We start from the raw sequence: 17073 nt of genomic DNA on the forward strand, positions 1-17073 counted from the left end.
TCGGTGCCCGTACCCCGGGGAGAGTCGGTGCCCGTACCCCGGGGAGAGTCGGTGCCGGGACCCCGGGGAGAGTCGGTGCCGGGACCCCGGGGAGAGTCGGTGCCCGTACCCCGGGGAGAGTCGGTGCCGGGACCCCGGGGAGAGTCGGTGCCGGGACCCCGGGGAGAGTCGGTGCCCGTACCCCGGGGAGAGTCGGTGCCGGGACCCCGGGGAGAGTCGGTGCCGGGACCCCGGGGAGAGTCGGTGCCCGTACCCCGGGGAGAGTCGGTGCCCGTAGGGAGACCCCGGGTAGAGTCGGTGCCCGTGGGGGTGACCTCTGGCACTGACCTGCGACCTGCAGCTCTGTGTACGCGTTGCGGTAATGACCAATTCCGAGCCGGGTCCGGACAAAAGCTTTGTACTTCCCGGCGTCAGTGGTCCTGACCCCAGTGAGGAGCAGGGCACAGCTCCCAGGGGCAGCGCTGGAGTGAAACAGCCGGGTGCGGTTCACAAACTCCACATCCACTTGGTCCCACTGCTCCCGGTTATGGTAGAAGCTGTAGATGGTGCCCTCTCTCGCTGAGGGCCACAACCTGATCCAGTGAAGAACAAAATCTTCAGCGGAGTAACGAGCCGGGGCGAAGGTGCAGTTCAGCAGGGCGTCCTCCCCGAGTAAGGCTAGCGAGGCCGAGGGAACGACCACTTCCAGTCCGTCTGAAGCAAGAACAGGCAGAGGTTAACAGCTGGAGGTGGCCGTTCAGCCCCTTGTGCCTGCTCTCCCCTTAATCCAGCCTGTGGCTGATCTTCTCCCTCAACTCCACCTTAATCCAGCCTGTGGCTGATCATCCACCTCAACTCCACCTTAATCCAGCCTGTGGCTGATCTTCCACCTCAACTCCACCTTAATCCAGCCTGTGGCTGATCTTCTCCCTCAACTCCACCTTAATCCAGCCTGTGGCTGATCTTCTCCCTCAACTCCACCTTAATCCAGCCTGTGGCTGATCATCCACCTCAACTCCACCTTAATCCAGCCTGTGGCTGATCATCCACCTCAACTCCACCTTAATCCAGCCTGTGGCTGATCTTCTCCCTCAACTCCACCTTAATCCAGCCTGTGGCTGATCTTCTCCCTCAACTCCACCTTAATCCAGCCTGTGGCTGATCATCCACCTCAACTCCACCTTAATCCAGCCTGTGGCTGATCATCCACCTCAACTCCACCTTAATCCAGCCTGTGGCTGATCTTCTCCCTCAACTCCACCTTAATCCAGCCTGTGGCTGATCATCCACCTCAACTCCACCTTAATCCAGCCTGTGGCTGATCATCCACCTCAACTCCACCTTAATCCAGCCTGTGGCTGATCATCCACCTCAACTCCACCTTAATCCAGCCTGTGGCTGATCTTCTCCCTCAACTCCTCCTTAATCCAGCCTGTGGCTGATCATCCACCTCAACTCCTCCTTAATCCAGCCTGTGGCTGATCTTCTCCCTCAACTCCAACTTAATCCAGCCTGTGGCTGATCTTCTCCCTCAACTCCACCTTAATCCAGCCTGTGGCTGATCATCCACTTCAACTCCACCTTAATCTAGCCTGTGGCTGATCTTCTCCCTCAACTCCATCTTAATCCAGCCTGTGGCTGATCTTCTCCCTCAACTCCACCTTAATCCAGCCTGTGGCTGATCTTCTCCCTCAACTCCACCTTAATCCAGCCTGTGGCTGATCTTCTCCCTCAACTCCATCTTAATCCAGCCTGTGGCTGATCTTCTCCCTCAACTCCATCTTAATCCAGCCTGTGGCTGATCATCCACCTCAACTCCACCTTAATCCAGCCTGTGGCTGATCATCCACTTCAACTCCACCTTAATCCAGCCTGTGGCTGATCTTCTCCCTCAACTCCATCTTAATCCAGCCTGTGGCTGATCTTCCACCTCAACTCCACCTTAATGCAGCCTGTGGCTGATCTTCTCCCTCAACTCCACCTTAATCCAGCCTGTGGCTGATCTTCTCCCTCAACTCCATCTTAATCCAGCCTGTGGCTGATCATCCACCTCAACTCCACCTTAATCCAGCCTGTGGCTGATCTTCTCCCTCAACTCCATCTTAATCCAGCCTGTGGCTGATCTTCTCCCTCAACTCCACCTTAATCCAGCCTGTGGCTGATCTTCCACCTCAACTCCACCTTAATGCAGCCTGTGGCTGATCTTCTCCCTCAACTCCACCTTAATCCAGCCTGTGGCTGATCATCCACTTCAACTCCACCTTAATCTAGCCTGTGGCTGATCTTCTCCCTCAACTCCATCTTAATCCAGCCTGTGGCTGATCTTCTCCCTCAACTCCACCTTAATCCAGCCTGTGGCTGATCTTCTCCCTCAACTCCACCTTAATCCAGCCTGTGGCTGATCTTCTCCCTCAACTCCATCTTAATCCAGCCTGTGGCTGATCTTCTCCCTCAACTCCATCTTAATCCAGCCTGTGGCTGATCATCCACCTCAACTCCACCTTAATCCAGCCTGTGGCTGATCATCCACTTCAACTCCACCTTAATCCAGCCTGTGGCTGATCTTCTCCCTCAACTCCATCTTAATCCAGCCTGTGGCTGATCTTCCACCTCAACTCCACCTTAATGCAGCCTGTGGCTGATCTTCTCCCTCAACTCCATCTTAATCCAGCCTGTGGCTGATCTTCTCCCTCAACTCCACCTTCCCGCCCTCTCCCCATATCCCTCGCTCCCCAAAACCCTCTCGATCTCCCGGTCTTGAACCTACTCGATGACGGACCCCCCCACCGCTCTCTGGGGTGGAGAAATCCAAAGATTCACAACTCTCCCGAGTGAAGACATTTCTCCTTCATCTCAGCCCAGAATGGCCGACCCCCTTCTCCTGAGACTGGGACCCCCCCGTGTTCTAGGCTCTCCAGCCCGGGGAGGGGGGGAGAGAGAGGGAGGTGGAAACAGCCTCTCAGCATCGACCCTTTCAAAACCTCTTCAGAATTTTCTACGTGTCGGTGGGACGACCTCTCGTTCTTCGAAACTCCAGGGAACAGAGACCCATTCGGCTCAATCTCTCCTCCTGGGACAATCCCTCTCATCCCAGGGACCAGTCTAGTGAACCTTCGTCACGCTCCCTCTAGGGCAGGGATGTTCCTTCTTCAGGTAAGGAGACCCAAACCGGACCCAGAGCTCCGGGTGTGGTCTCACCAACGCCCTGTATCGTTGTAGCGAGACTCCCTCACTCTGAAACTCCAATCCTCTTTGTGACGAAGACTCACAGACCATTTCCCTTCCCAATTACTTGCTGTACCTACAGGATAAGTTTATGATTCATGTACAAGGACAGCCAGGTCCCTCTGAGTGTCAACATTTCCCAGTCTCTCTCTCTCTCTCTCTCTCTCTCTTCAATAAATATTCGTCTTCTCCAACCTTACAACCAAAGTGAATAACTCTGCTCTTCCCCACTTTATACTCCATCGGCCATGTACACTCACCCACTCCCCCAGCCTGTATGTAACCCTCCCCAGCCCCTCTCGACCCCCTCCGCTGTGTCGTTACCTGTGACGGGCAGGTGAACGAGGAGGCAGGCGTGGATGAAGACGGCGAATGAAGCGATGGCGGAGTCTGGATCGAGAGAAGGAGAAACGCAGCTGTTACCCCAGCAGTTACAACGTCCAGACCAAGTCCCAGCGAACGCCCGTCTCCGAGCTGGAAATGCTCCCGCCCGTCGTCTTGGTCCGACAGGTTCCCTCTGCACCCCCACCCTCCCCATGCATTGAAGATATTCGACTGCAGAGCCATCGCTTTTGTGCCCCACCGCTCAGTCTAAACCTGTACACTTTGTTTCTGCGTGTGAGTGTGTGTGTGTGTGTGTGTGTCCGTGCGAGTGTGTGTCTGTGTGTGTGTGTCCGTGTGAGTGTGTGTGTGTTTGCATGTGTGTCTCTCCGTTTGAGTGTGTGTCTGTGTCTGCATGTGTGTGTGTGTGTGTCTGTGTGCATGTATGTGTGTGCATCTGTGTGTGTGTTCATGAGTCCGTATGTGACTGTGCGTGTGTGTGTGTGCATGGGTCTATGTGTGTGTGTGTCTGTGTCTCTGCGTGTGTCTGTGTCTCTGTGCGTGTGTGTGTGTGTGTGTGTGTGTCTCTGTGCGTGTCTGTGTCTCTGTGCGTGTGTGTGTGTGTGTCTCTGTGCGTGTCTGTGTCTCTGTGCGTGTGTGTGTGTCTCTGTGTGTGTGTGTCTGTGTCTCTGCGAGCGTGTGTCTGTGTCTGTGCGTGTGTGTGTGTGTCTCTGTGTGTGTCTGTGTCTCTGTGCGTGTGTGTGTGTCTCTGTGTGTGTGTGTCTGTGTCTCTGCGAGCATGTGTGTGTCTCTGTGCGTGTGTGTGTGTGTGTGTCTCTGTGTGTGTCTGTTTCTCTGCGCATGTATGTGTGTCTCTGTGTGTGTGTGTCTGTGTCTCTGTGCATGTGTGTATGTCTCTGTGTGTGTGTGTGTGTGTGTGTGTCTCTGCGTGTGTCTGTGTCTCTGTGTATGTGTGTATGTCTCTGTGTGTGTGTGTGTGTGTGTGTGTGTCTCTGCGTGTGTCTGTGTCTCTGTGTATGTGTGTATGTCTCTGTGTGTGTGTGTGTGTGTGTGTGTCTCTGCGTGTGTCTGTGTCTCTGTGTATGTGTGCCTGTGTCTGTGTCTATGTCTGTGCGCGTGTCTGTGTCTATGTCTGTGCGTGTTACAGAGGAAGATCCCAGGGTGGGGGTGGGGGAAGGTGTCGGGGTTACAGAGGAAGATCCGAGGGAACTGGAGGGGGGGACAGAGAGCGACAGAGGGAGCGGGGAGGTAGGTGACGGAGGGAGGGGAGGCTTGTCGGAGGGCGGGGTCTCCGGACGCTTACCTGGCATGGTGGCTGTCCGGCAGTGGGTCCCGCTGCCCCGGCTCTCTGTGGGGGAAAGGTCAGTGAGGGGTGTGAGCGGGTGAAGAGCGAGGTTTCGGTGCCGACAGGAACTGTAGCCGACCAGTTTCTGTATTCCTGCAGTAATGGCCTCAAACCGGTTGTGTGACATTCCACCGGGGGAACCAGCAGCCGGAATGGCTGGAAACGGCGGAGGGGATGGGGTGGGGGCGTGGGAAACGACACCGAAGCAGGGGCTGGGATCTTCCTCTGTAACCCCGACACCTTCCCCCACCCCCCCTCCCCCCCCCTACCCCGGGATCTTCCTCTGTAAACCCGACACCTTTCCCCACCCCCCCTCCCCCCACCCCGGGATCTTCCTCTGTAACCTTGACACCTTCCCCCCCTCCCCCCCCTACCTCGGGATCTTCCTCTGTAACCCCGACACCTTCCCCCCTCCCCCCCCCTACCCCGGGATCTTCCTCTGTAACCCTGACACCTTCCCCACCTCCCCCCCTACCCCGGGATCTTCCTCTGTAACCCTGACACCTTCCCCCACCCCCCCTCCCCCCCCTACCCCGGGATCTTCCTCTGTAACCCCGACACCTTCCCCCACCCCCCCTCCCCCCACCCCGGGATCTTCCTCTGTAACCCCGACACCTTCCCCCACCCCCCCTCCCCCCCCTACCCCGGGATCGTCTTCTGTAATCCTGACACCTTCCCCCCCTCCCCCCCATACCCCGGGATCTTCCTCTGTAACCCCGACACCTTCCCCCCCTCCCCCCCCTCCCCCGGGATCTTCCTCTGTAACCCTGACACCTTCCCCCCCTCCCCCCCCTACCCCGGGATCTTCCTCTGTAACCCTGACACCTTCCCCCTCCCCCACCCCCCACCCCGGGATCTTCCTCTGTAACCCTGACACCTTCCCCCCCTCCCCCCCCTACCCCGGGATCTTCCTCTGTAACCCTGACACCTTCCCCCCCTCCCCCCCCTACCCCGGGATCTTCCTCTGTAACCCCGACACCTTCCCCCCCCACCCCCAACCCCGGGATCTTCCTCTGTAACCCCGACACCTTCCCCCCCTCCCCCCCCTACCCCGGGATCTTCCTCTGTAACCCTGACACCTTCCCCCCCTCCCCCCCCTACCCCGGGATCTTCCTCTGTAACCCTGACACCTTCCCCCCCTACCCCCCCACCCCGGGATCTTCCTCTGTAACCCTGACACCTTCCCCCACTCCCCCCCACCCCGGGATCTTCCTCTGTAACCCCGACACCTTCCCCCTCCCCCCCACCCCGGGATCTTCCTCTGTAACCCTGACACCTTCCCCACCTCCCCCCCACCCCGGGATCTTCCTCTGTAACCCTGACACCTTCCCCCCCTCCCCCCCACCCCCGGGATCTTCCTCTGTAACCCCGACACCTTCCCCCTCCACCCCCACCCCGGGATCTTCCTCTGTAACCCCGACACCTTCCCCCTGCCCCCCCCCACCCCGGGATCTTCCTCTGTAACCCCGACACCTTCCCCCCTCCCCCCTACCCCGGGATCTTCCTCTGTAACCCCGACACCTTCCCCCCCCCCCCCCCCACCCCGGGATCTTCCTTTGTAACCTTGACACCTTCCCCCCCCTCCCCCCCCACCCCGGGATCTTCCTCTGTAACCCCGACACCTTCCCCCCCTCCCCCCCACCCCGGGATCTTCCTCTGTAACCCCGAAACCTTCCCCACCTCCCCCCCTACCCCGAGGATCTTCCTCTGTAACCCCGACACCGTCCCCCAACCCCACCCCCGGGATCTTCCTCTGTAACCCCGACACCTTCCCCCACCCCCACCACCCCCCGGGATCTTCCTCTGTAACCCCGACACCTTCCCCACCTCCCCCCCACCCCGGGATCTTCCTCTGTAACCCCGACACCTTCCCCCTCCCCCCCACACCGGGATCTTCCTCTGTAACCCCGACACCTTCCCCGCCTCCCCCCCACCCCCCGGGATCTTCCTCTGTAACCCCGACACCTTCCCCCACCCCCACCCCGGGATCTTCCTCTGTAACCCCGACACCTTCCCCCTCCCCCACCCCCACCCCCGGGATCTTCCTCTGTAACCCCGACAACTTCCCCCTACCCCCCACCCCGGGATCTTCCTCTGTATCACCGACACCTTCCCCCCCCCACCCCGGGATCTTCCTCTGTAACCCTGACACCTTCCCCCCCTCCCCCCCCACCCCGGGATCTTCCTCTGTAACCCTGACACATTCCCCCACCCCCCCACCCCGGGATCTTCCTCTGTAACCCCGACACCTTCCCCCACCCCCACCCCGGGATCTTCCTCTGTAACCCCGACACCTTCTCCCTCCCCCCCACCCCGGGATCTTCCTCTGTAACCCCGACACCTTCCCCCTCACCCCGGGATCTTCCTCTGTAACCCCGACAACTTCCCCCCCCCCCCCCACCCCGGATCTTCCTCTGTAACCCCGACACCTTCCCCCTCCCCCCCACCCCGGGATCTTCCACTGTAACCCTGACACCTTCCCCCTCCCACACCCCCCACCCCGGGATCTTCCTCTGTAACCCCGACACCTTCCCCCCCTCCCTCCCACCCCGGGATCTTCCTCTGTAACCCCGACACCTTCCCCCCCTCCCCCCCACCCCGGGATCTTCCTCTGTAACCCCGACACCTTCCCACTCCCCCCTACCCTGGGATCTTCCTCTGTAACCCTGACAACTTCCCCCTCCCCCCCCCACCCCGGGATCTTCCTCTGTAACCCCGACACCTTCCCCCCCTCCCCCCCATCCCGGGATCTTCCTCTGTAACCCCGACACCTTCCCCCCTCCCCCCTACCCCGGAATCTTCCTCTGTAACCCCGACACCTTCCCCCACCCCCACCCCCACCCCGGGATCTTCCTCTGTAACCCTGACACTTTCCCCCCCCCCCCCCACCCCGGGATCTTCCTCTGTAACGCCGACACCTTCCCCCCCTCCCCCCACCCCGGGATCTTCCTCTGTAACCCTGACACCTTACCCCCGCACCCCCACCCCGGGATCTTCCTCTGTAACCCCGACACCATCCCCCCCTCCCCCCCACCCCGGGATCTTCCTCTGTAACCCCGACAACTTCCCAACTCCCCCCCACCCCGGGATCTTCCTCTGTAACCCCGACACCTTCCCCCCCCTCCCCCCCACCCCGGGATCTTCCTCTGTAACCCCGACACCTTCCCCCTCCCCCCCACCCCGGGATCTTCCTCTGTAACCCTGACACCTTCCCCCCCTCCCCCCCAACCCGGTATCTTCCTCTGTAACCCCGACACCTTCCCCCCCTACCCCCCACCCCGGGATCTTCCTCTGTAACCCCGACACCTTCCCCCAACCCCCACCCCGGGATCTTAATCTGTAACCCCGACAACTTCCCCCCCTCCCCCCCATCCTGGGATCTTCCTCTGTAACCCCGACACCTTCCCCCTTCCCCACAACCCACCCCCGGGATCTTCCTCTGTAACCCCGACACCTTCCCCCCCTCCCCCCCACCCCCCGGGATCTTCCTCTGTAACCCCGACACCTTCCCCCTCACCCCCCTCCCCCCACCCCGGGATCTTCCTCTGTAACCCCGACACCTTCCCCCTCACCCCCCTCTCCCCTACCCCGGGATCTTCCTCTGTAACCCCGACACCTTCCCCCACTCCCACCCAACCCCGGGATCTTCCTCTGTAACCCCGACACCTTCCCCCCTCCCCCCCACCCCGGGATCTTCCTCTGTAACCCCGACACCTTCCCCCCCCACCCCCGGGATCTTCCTCTGTATCCGACACCTTCCCCCCCTCCCCCCCACCCCGGGAACTTCCTCTGTAACCCCGACACCTTCCCCCCTCCCCCCCACCCCGGGATCTTCCTCTGTAACCCCGACACCTTCCCCCCCTCCCCCCACCCCGGGATCTTCCTCTGTAACCACGAAACCTTCCCCTTCCCCCCCACCCCGGGATCTTCCTCTGTAACCCCGACACCTTCCCCCACCCCCACCCCGGGATCTTCCTCTGTAACCCCGACACCTTCCCCCACCCCCCCCCCACCCCGGGATCTTCCTCTGTAACCCCGACACCTTCCCCCTCACCCCCAACCCCGGGATCTTCCTCTGTAACCCTGACACCTTCCCCCCGCCCCCCCACCCCGGGATCTTCCTCTGTAACCCTGACACCTTCCCCCCTCACCCCCACCCCGGGATCTTCCTCTGTAACCCCGACACCTTCCCCCTCCACCCCCGGGATCTTCCTCTGTAACCCTGACACCTTCCCCCACAACCACCCCGGGATCTTCCTATGTAAACCCGACACCTTCCCCCCCACCCCCCCCACCCCCCGGGATCTTCCTCTGTAACCCTGACACCTTCCCCCCCTCCCCCCCCACCCCGGGATCTTCCTCTGTAACCCCGACACCTTGCCCCACCCCCCCAACCCGGGATCTTCCTCTGTAACCCCGACACCTTCCCCCCTCCCCCCCACCCCGGGATCTTCCTCTGTAACCCCGACACCTTCCCCCCCCCCACCCCGGGATCTTCCTCTGTAACCCCGTCACCTTCCCCCCCTCCCCCCCACCCCGGGATCTTCCTCTGTAATTCCGACACCTTCCCCCCCCCACCCCCCCCACCCCCCGGGATCTTCCTCTGTAACCCCGACACCTTCCCCGCTCCCCCCCTACCCCGGGATCTTCCTCTGTAACCCCGACACCTTCCCCCCCCACCCCCACCCCGGGATCTTCCTCTGTAACCCCGACACCTTCCCCCCACCCCCCCACCCCGGGATCTTCCTCTGTAACCCCGACACCTTCCCCCCCTCCCCCCCACCCCGGGATCTTCCTCTGTAACCCCGTCACCTTCCCCCCCTCCCCCCCACCCCGGGATCTTCCTCTGTAATTCCGACACCTTCCCCCCCCCACCCCCCCCACCCCCCGGGATCTTCCTCTGTAACCCCGACACCTTCCCCGCTCCCCCCTACCCCGGGATCTTCCTCTGTAATCCCGACACCTTCCCCCCACCCCCCCACCCCGGGATCTTCCTCTGTAACCCCGACACCTTCCCCCCCTCCCCCCCACCCCGGGATCTTCCTCTGTAACCCTGACACCTTCCCCCACCCCCACCCCCGGGATCTTCCTCTGTAACCCCGACACCTTACCCCACCCCCACCCCGGGATCTTCCTCTGTAACCCCGACACCTTCCCCCCCTCCCCCCCTACCCCGGGATCTTCCTCTGTAACCCCGACACCTTCCCCCCTTCCCCGGGATCTTCCTGTGTAACCCCGACACCTTCCCCCCCCCACCCACCCCGGGATCTTCCTCTGTAACCCCGACACCTTCCCCCACCCTGGGATCGTCCTCTGTAACCCTGACAACTTCCCCCACCCCCCCCACCCCCCACCCCCGGGATCTTCCTCTGTAACCCCGACACCTTCCCACCCCCCCCACCCCCACCCCGGGATCTTCCTCTGTAACCCCGACACCTTCCCCCCGCCCCCCCACCCTGGGATCTTCCTCTGTAACCCCGACACCTTCCACCCTCCCCCCCACACGGGATCTTCCTCTGTAAACCCAACACCTTCCCCCCCACCCCCCCCACCCCCCGGGATCTTCCTCTGTAACCCCGACACCTTCCCCCACTCCCCCCCACCCCGGGATCTTCCTTTGTAACCCCGACAACTTCCCCCCTCCCCCCCACCCCGGGATCTTCCTCTGTAACCCCGACACCTTCCCCCACCCCCACCCCCGGGATCTTCCTCTGTAACCCCGACACCTTCCCACCCCCCCCCACCCCCGGGATCTTCCTCTGTAACCCCGTCACCTTCCCCCAACCCCCCCACCCCGGGATCTTCCTCTGTAACCCCGTCACCTTCCCCCCCTCCCCCTCACCCCGGATTCTTCCTCTGTAAACCCGACACCTTCCCCCGCCTCCCCCCCACCCCGGGATCTTCCTCTGTAACCCCGACACCTTCCCCCCCCTCCCCCACACCCCGGGATCTTCCTCTGTAACCCCGACACCTTCCCCCTCCCCCCCACCCCGGGATCTTCCTCTGTAACCCCGACACCTTCCCCACTCCCCCCCACCCCGGGATCTTCCTCTGTAACCCCGTCACCTTCCCCCCCTCCCCCTCACCCCGGGATCTTCCTCTGTAACCCCGACACCTTCCCCCCCCTCCCCCCCACCCCGGGATCTTCCTCTGTAACCCCGACACCTTCCCCCTCCCCCCCTACCCTGGATCTTCCTCTGTAACCCTGACACCTTCCCCCTCCCCCCCTACCCCGGTATCTTCCTCTGTAACCCCGACACCTTCCCCCACCCCCACCCCGGGATCTTCCTCTGTAACCCCGACACCTTCCCCCCCCCAGCCGCCCCCCCACCCCCCGGGATCTTCCTCTGTAACCCCGACACCTTCCCCCCCTCCGCCCCCCTACCCCGGGATCTTCCTCTGTAACCCCGACACCTTCCCCCTCTCCCCCCCACCCCGGGATCTTCCTCTGTAACCCCGACACCTTCCCCCCCTCCGCCCCCCTACCCCGGGATCTTCCTCTGTAACCCTGACACCTTCCCCCAACCCCCACCCCGGGATCTTCCTCTGTAACCCCGACACCTTCCCCCAACCCCCACCCCGGGATCTTCCTCTGTAACCCCGACACCTTCCCCCCCCCCCACTCCGGGATCTTCCTCTGTAACCCCGACAACTTCCCCCCCTCCCCCCCATCCTGGGATCTTCCTCTGTAACACCGACACCTTCCCCCCCGCCCCCCCACCCCCCGGGATCTTCCTCTGTAACCCCGACACCTTCCCCCACCCCGGGATCTTCCTCTGTAACCCCGACACCTTCCCCCTCCCCCCCACACCGGGATCTTCCTCTGTAACCCTGACACCTTCCCCCTCCCCCCCACCCCGGGATCTTCCTCTGTAACCCTGACACCTTCCCCCACCCCGGGATCTTCCTCTGTAACCCCGACACCTTCCCCCACTCCCACCCAACCCTGGGATCTTCCTCTGTAACCCCGACACCTTCCCCCCTCCCCCCCACCCCGGGATCTTCCTCTGTAACCCCGACACCATCCCCCCCCACCCCGGGATCTTCCTCTGTAAACCCGACGCCTTCCCCCACACCCACCCCCGGGATCTTCCTCTGTAACCCCGAAACCTTCCCCCCCCCCACCCCGGGATCTTCCTCTGTAAACCCGACGCCTTCCCCCACACCCACCCCCGGGATCTTCCTCTGTAAACCCGACACCTTCCCCCCCACCCCCCCCACCCCCCGGGATCTTCCTCTGTAACCCCGACACCTTCCCCCCGCACCCCCACCCCGGGATCTTCCTCTGTAACCCCGACAACTTCCCCCCTCCCCCCCACCCCGGGATCTTCCTCTGTAACCCCGTCACCTTCCCCCCCTCCCCCCTACCCCGGGATCTTCCTCTGTAACCCCGACACCTTCCCCCACACCCCCCCCCACCCCGGGATCTTCCTCTGTAACCCCGACACCTTCCGCCTCCCCCACACCCCGGGATCTTCCTCTGTAACCCCGACACCTTCCCCCCCTCCCCCCCACCCCGGGATCTTCCTCTGTAACCCCGACACCTTCCCCCCCTCCCCCCTCACCCCGGGATCTTCCTCTGTAACCCCGACACCTTCCCCCCCTCCCCCCCACCCCGGGATCTTCCTCTGTAACCCTGACTCCTTCCCCCCTCCCCCCCCACCCCGGGATCTTCCTCTGTAACCCCGACACCTTCCCCCCCCCTCCCCCCCACCCCGGGATCTTCCTCTGTAACCCCGACACCTTCCCCCCTCCCCCCCACCCCGGGATCTTCCTCTGTAACCCAGACACCTTCCCCCCCTCCCCCCCACCCCGGGATCTTCCTCTGTAACCCCGACACCTTCCCCCCCTCCTCCCCACCCCGGGATCTTCCTCTGTAACCCTGACACCTTCCCCCACCCCCACCCCCGGGATCTTCCTCTGTAACCCCGACACCTTCCCCCTCCCCCACCCCCACCCCGGGATCTTCCTCTGTAACCCCGACACCTTCCCCCTCTCCCCCACCCCGGATCTTCCTCTGTAACCCCGACACCTTCCCCCCGCCCCCCTACCCCGGGATCTTCCTCTGTAACCCCGACACCTTCCCCCCCTCCCCCCCCACCCCGGGATCTTCCTCTGTAACCCCGACACCTTCCCCCCCTCCCCCCCACCCCGGGATCTTCCTCTGTAAACCCGACACCTTCCCCCCCACCCCCCCCACCCCCCGGGATCTTCCTCTGTAACCCCGACACCTTCCCCCACTCCCCCCCACCCCGGGATCTTCCTTTGTAACCCCGACAACTTCCCCACTCCCCCCCACCCCGGGATCTTCCTCTGTAACCCGTCACCTTCCCCCCTCCCCCTCACCCCGGGATCTTCCTCTGTAACCCCGACACCTTCCCTCCCTCCCCCCCACCCCGGGATCTTCCTCTGTAACCCCGACACCTTCCTCCCCCTCCCCCCACCCCCGGGATCTTCCTCTGTAACCCCGACACCTTCCCCCCCCCCCACCCACCCCGGGATCTGCCTCTGTAACCCCGACACCTTCCCTCTCCCCCACCCCCACCCCCGGGATCTTCCTCTGTAACACCGACACCTTCCCCCTCCCCCCCACCCCGGGATCTTCCTCTGTAACCCCGACACCTTCCCCACTCCCCCCCACCCCGGGATCTTCCTCTGTAGCCCCGTCACCTTCCCCCCCTCCCCCTCACCCCGGGATCTTCCTCTGTAACCCCGACACCTTCCCCCTTCCCCACAACCCACCCCCGGGATCTTCCTCTGTAACACCGACACCTTCCCCCCCGCCCCCCCACCCCCCGGGATCTTCCTCTGTAACCCCGACACCTTCCCCCAGCCCCACCCCGGGATCTTCCTCTGTAACCCCGACACCTTCCCCCCCTCCCCCACACCCCGGGATCTTCCTCTGTAACCCCGACACCTTCCCCCACCCCGGGATCTTCCTCTGTAACCCCGACACCTTCCCCCTCCCCCCCACACCGGGATCTTCCTCTGTAACCCTGACACCTTCCCCCACCCCGGGATCTTCCTCTGTAACCCCGACACCTTCCCCCCTCCCCCCCACCCCGGGATCTTCCTCTGTAACCCCGACACCTTCCCCCCTCCCCCCACCCCGGGATCTTCCTCTGTAACCCCGACACCTTCCCCCCCTCCCCCCACCCCGGGATCTTCCTCTGTAACCCCGACACCATCCCCCCCCACCCCCGGGATCTTCCTCTGTAACCCGAACACCTTCCCCCTCCCCTCTACCCCGGGATCTTCCTCTGTAATCCGACACCATCCCCCCCCCACCCCCCCACCCCGGGATCTTCCTCTGTAACCCCGAAACCTTCCCCCCCCCCACCCCGGGATCTTCCTCTGTAAACCCGACGCCTTCCCCCACACCCACCCCCGGGATCTTCCTCTGTAACCCCGACACCTTCCCCACCCCCACCCCGGGATCTTCCTCTGTAACCCCGACACCTTCCCCCTCCCCCCCACCCCGGGATCTTCCTCTGTAACCCCGACACCTTCCCCCTCCCCCCCACCCCGGGATCTTCCTCTGTAACCCCATCACCTTCCCCCCCTCGCCCTCACCCCGGGATCTTCCTCTGTAACCCCGACACCTTCCCCCCCCCCCACCCCGGGATCTTCCTCTGTAACCCCGACACCTTCCCCCCCCCCCCCCCCACCCCGGGATCTTCCTCTGTAACCCCGACACCTTGCCCCAACCCCCAACCCGGGATCTTCCTCTGTAACCCCGACACCTTCCACCCTCCCCCCCACCCCGGGATCTTCCTCTGTAACCCCGACACCTTCCCCCCCCACCCCCCCCACCCCCCGGGATCTTCCTCTGTAACCCCGACACCTTCCCCCCCCTCCCCCCCACCCCGGGATCTTCCTCTGTAACCCCGACACCTTCCCCCCTCCCCCCCACCCCGGGATCTTCCTCTGTAATTCCGAAACCTTCCCCCCCCCACCCCCCCCACCCCGGGATCTTCCTCTGTAACCCCGACACCTTCCCCGCTCCCCCACCCCGGGATCTTCCTCTGTAACCCCGACACCTTCCCCCCCTCCCCCCCACCCCGGGATCTTCCTCTGTAACCCCGACACCTTCCCTCCCCCCCACCACGGGATCTTCCTCTGTAACCCTGACACCTTCCCCCCCTCCCCCCCACCCCGGGATCTTCCTCTGTAACCCCGACACCTTCCCCCACCCCGGGATCTTCCTCTCTAACCCCGACAACTTCCCCCCACCCCCACCCTGGGATCTTCCTCTGTAACCCCGACACATTCCCCCCACCCCCACCCCGGGATCTTCCTCTGTAACCCTGACACCTTCCCCCCCTCCCCCCCACCCCGGGATCTTCCTCTGTAACCCCGACACCTTCCCCCTCCCCCACCCCCGGGATCTTCCTCTGTAACGCTGACACCTTCCCCCCCTCCCCCCCACCCCGGGATCTTCCTCTGTAACCCCGACACCTTGCCCCACCTCCCCCCCACCCCCCGGGATCTTCCTCTGTAACCCCGACACCTTCCCCCTCCCCCCCACCCCGGGATCTTCCTCTGTAACCCCGACACCTTCCCCCACCCCCACCCCCGGGATCTTCCTCTGTAACCCCGACAACTTACCCCACCCCCACCCCGGGATCTTCCTCTGTAACCCCGACACATTCGCCCACCCCCCACCCCGGGATCTTCCTCTGTAACCCCGACACCTTCCCCCCCTCCCCCCCCCCACCCCGGGATCTTCCTCTGTAACCCCGAAACCTTCCCCCCCTCCCCCCCCCCCCACCCCGGGATCTTCCTCTGTAACCCCGACACATTCGCCCACCCCCCACCCCGGGATCTTCCTCTGTAACCCCGACACATTCGCCCACCCCCCACCCCGGGATCTTCCTCTGTAACCCCGACACCTTCCGCCCTCAACCCCACCCCGGGATCTTCCTCTGTAACCCCGACACCTTCTCCCCCTCCCCCCACCCCGGGATCTTCCTCTCTAACCCCGACACCTTCCCCCCACCCCCCTACACCGGGATCTTCCTCTGTAACCCCGACACCTTCCCCCTCCCCCCCACCCCGGGATCTTCCTCTGTAACCCCGACACCTTCCCCCCCTCCCCCCCACCCCGGGATCTTCCTCTGTAACCCCGACACCTTCCCCCCTCCTCCCCACCCCGGGATCTTCCTCTGTAACCCTGACACCTTCCCCCCCTCCCCCCCACTACCCCGGGATCTTCCTCTGTAACCCTGACACCTTCCCCCCCTCCCCCACACCCCGGGATCTTCCTCTGTAACCCCGACACCTTCCCCCCCCCACTCCGGGATCTTCCTCTGTAACCCCGACAACTTCCCCCCCTACCCCCCATCCTGGGATCTTCCTCTGTAACCCCGACACCTTCCCCCTTCCCCACAACCCACCCCCGGGATCTTCCTCTGTAACCCCGACACCTTCCCCCCCTCCCCCCACCCCGGGATCTTCCTCTGTAACCCCGACACCTTCCCCCTCCCCCCCACACCGGGATCTTCCTCTGTAACCCTGACACCTTCCCCCACCCCGGGATCTTCCTCTGTAACCGACACCTTCCCCTCCCCCCCCCACCCCGGGATCTTCCTCTGTAACCGACACCTTCCCCCCCTCCCCCCCACCCCCGGGATCTTCCTCTGTAACCCCGACACCTTCCCCCACCCCGGGATCTTTCTCTGTAACCCCGACACCTTCCCTCTCCCCCACCCCCACCCCCGGGATCTTCCTCTGTAACCCCGACACCTTCCCCCACCCCCCTACCCCGGGATCTTCCTCTGTAACCCTGACACCTTCCCCCCCTCCCCCCCATCCCGGGATCTTCCTCTGTAACCCCGACACCTTCCCTCTCCCCCATCCCCACCCCCGGGATCTTCCTCTGTAACCCCGACACCTTCCCCGCCTCCCCCCACCCCGGGATCTTCCTCTGTAACCCCGACACCTTCCCCCTCCCCCCTACCCCGGGATCTTCCTCTGTAACCCCGACACCTTCCCCCTCCCGCCCCCCACCCCGGGATCTTCCTCTGTAACCCCGACACCTTCCCCCACCCCCCTACCCCGGGATCTTCCTCTGTAACCCCGACACCTTCCCCCTCCCCCACCCCCGGGATCTTCCTCTGTAACCCTGACACCTTCCCCCCCTCCCCCCCATCCCGGGATCTTCCTCTGTAACCCCGACACAT

General features: G+C 63.5%; 1 protein-coding gene across 3 annotated transcripts in view; it reads right to left on the bottom strand.

The window, feature by feature from the left end:
- Nucleotides 1-5057, bottom strand: part of LOC121275193 (CD276 antigen-like) — a 54518-nt gene extending 49461 nt beyond the window's left edge. For all 3 annotated transcript variants that reach the window (XM_041182613.1, XM_041182615.1, XM_041182614.1), the window contains exons 1-3: nt 4850-5057; nt 3529-3594; nt 328-693 (exon numbers count right to left, since the gene is read on the bottom strand). In XM_041182613.1, coding sequence (XP_041038547.1) covers nt 328-693; nt 3529-3594; nt 4850-5018 — 601 coding nt within the window. In that variant the 5' untranslated portion in view covers nt 5019-5057. The remainder of the gene's footprint in view (nt 1-327; nt 694-3528; nt 3595-4849) is intronic.
- Between the last annotated feature and the right edge of the window lie 12016 nt (nt 5058-17073).

Source organism: Carcharodon carcharias, unplaced genomic scaffold (genome assembly GCF_017639515.1).
Source record: "Carcharodon carcharias isolate sCarCar2 unplaced genomic scaffold, sCarCar2.pri scaffold_784_ctg1, whole genome shotgun sequence".
NCBI lineage: Eukaryota > Metazoa > Chordata > Chondrichthyes > Lamniformes > Lamnidae > Carcharodon > Carcharodon carcharias.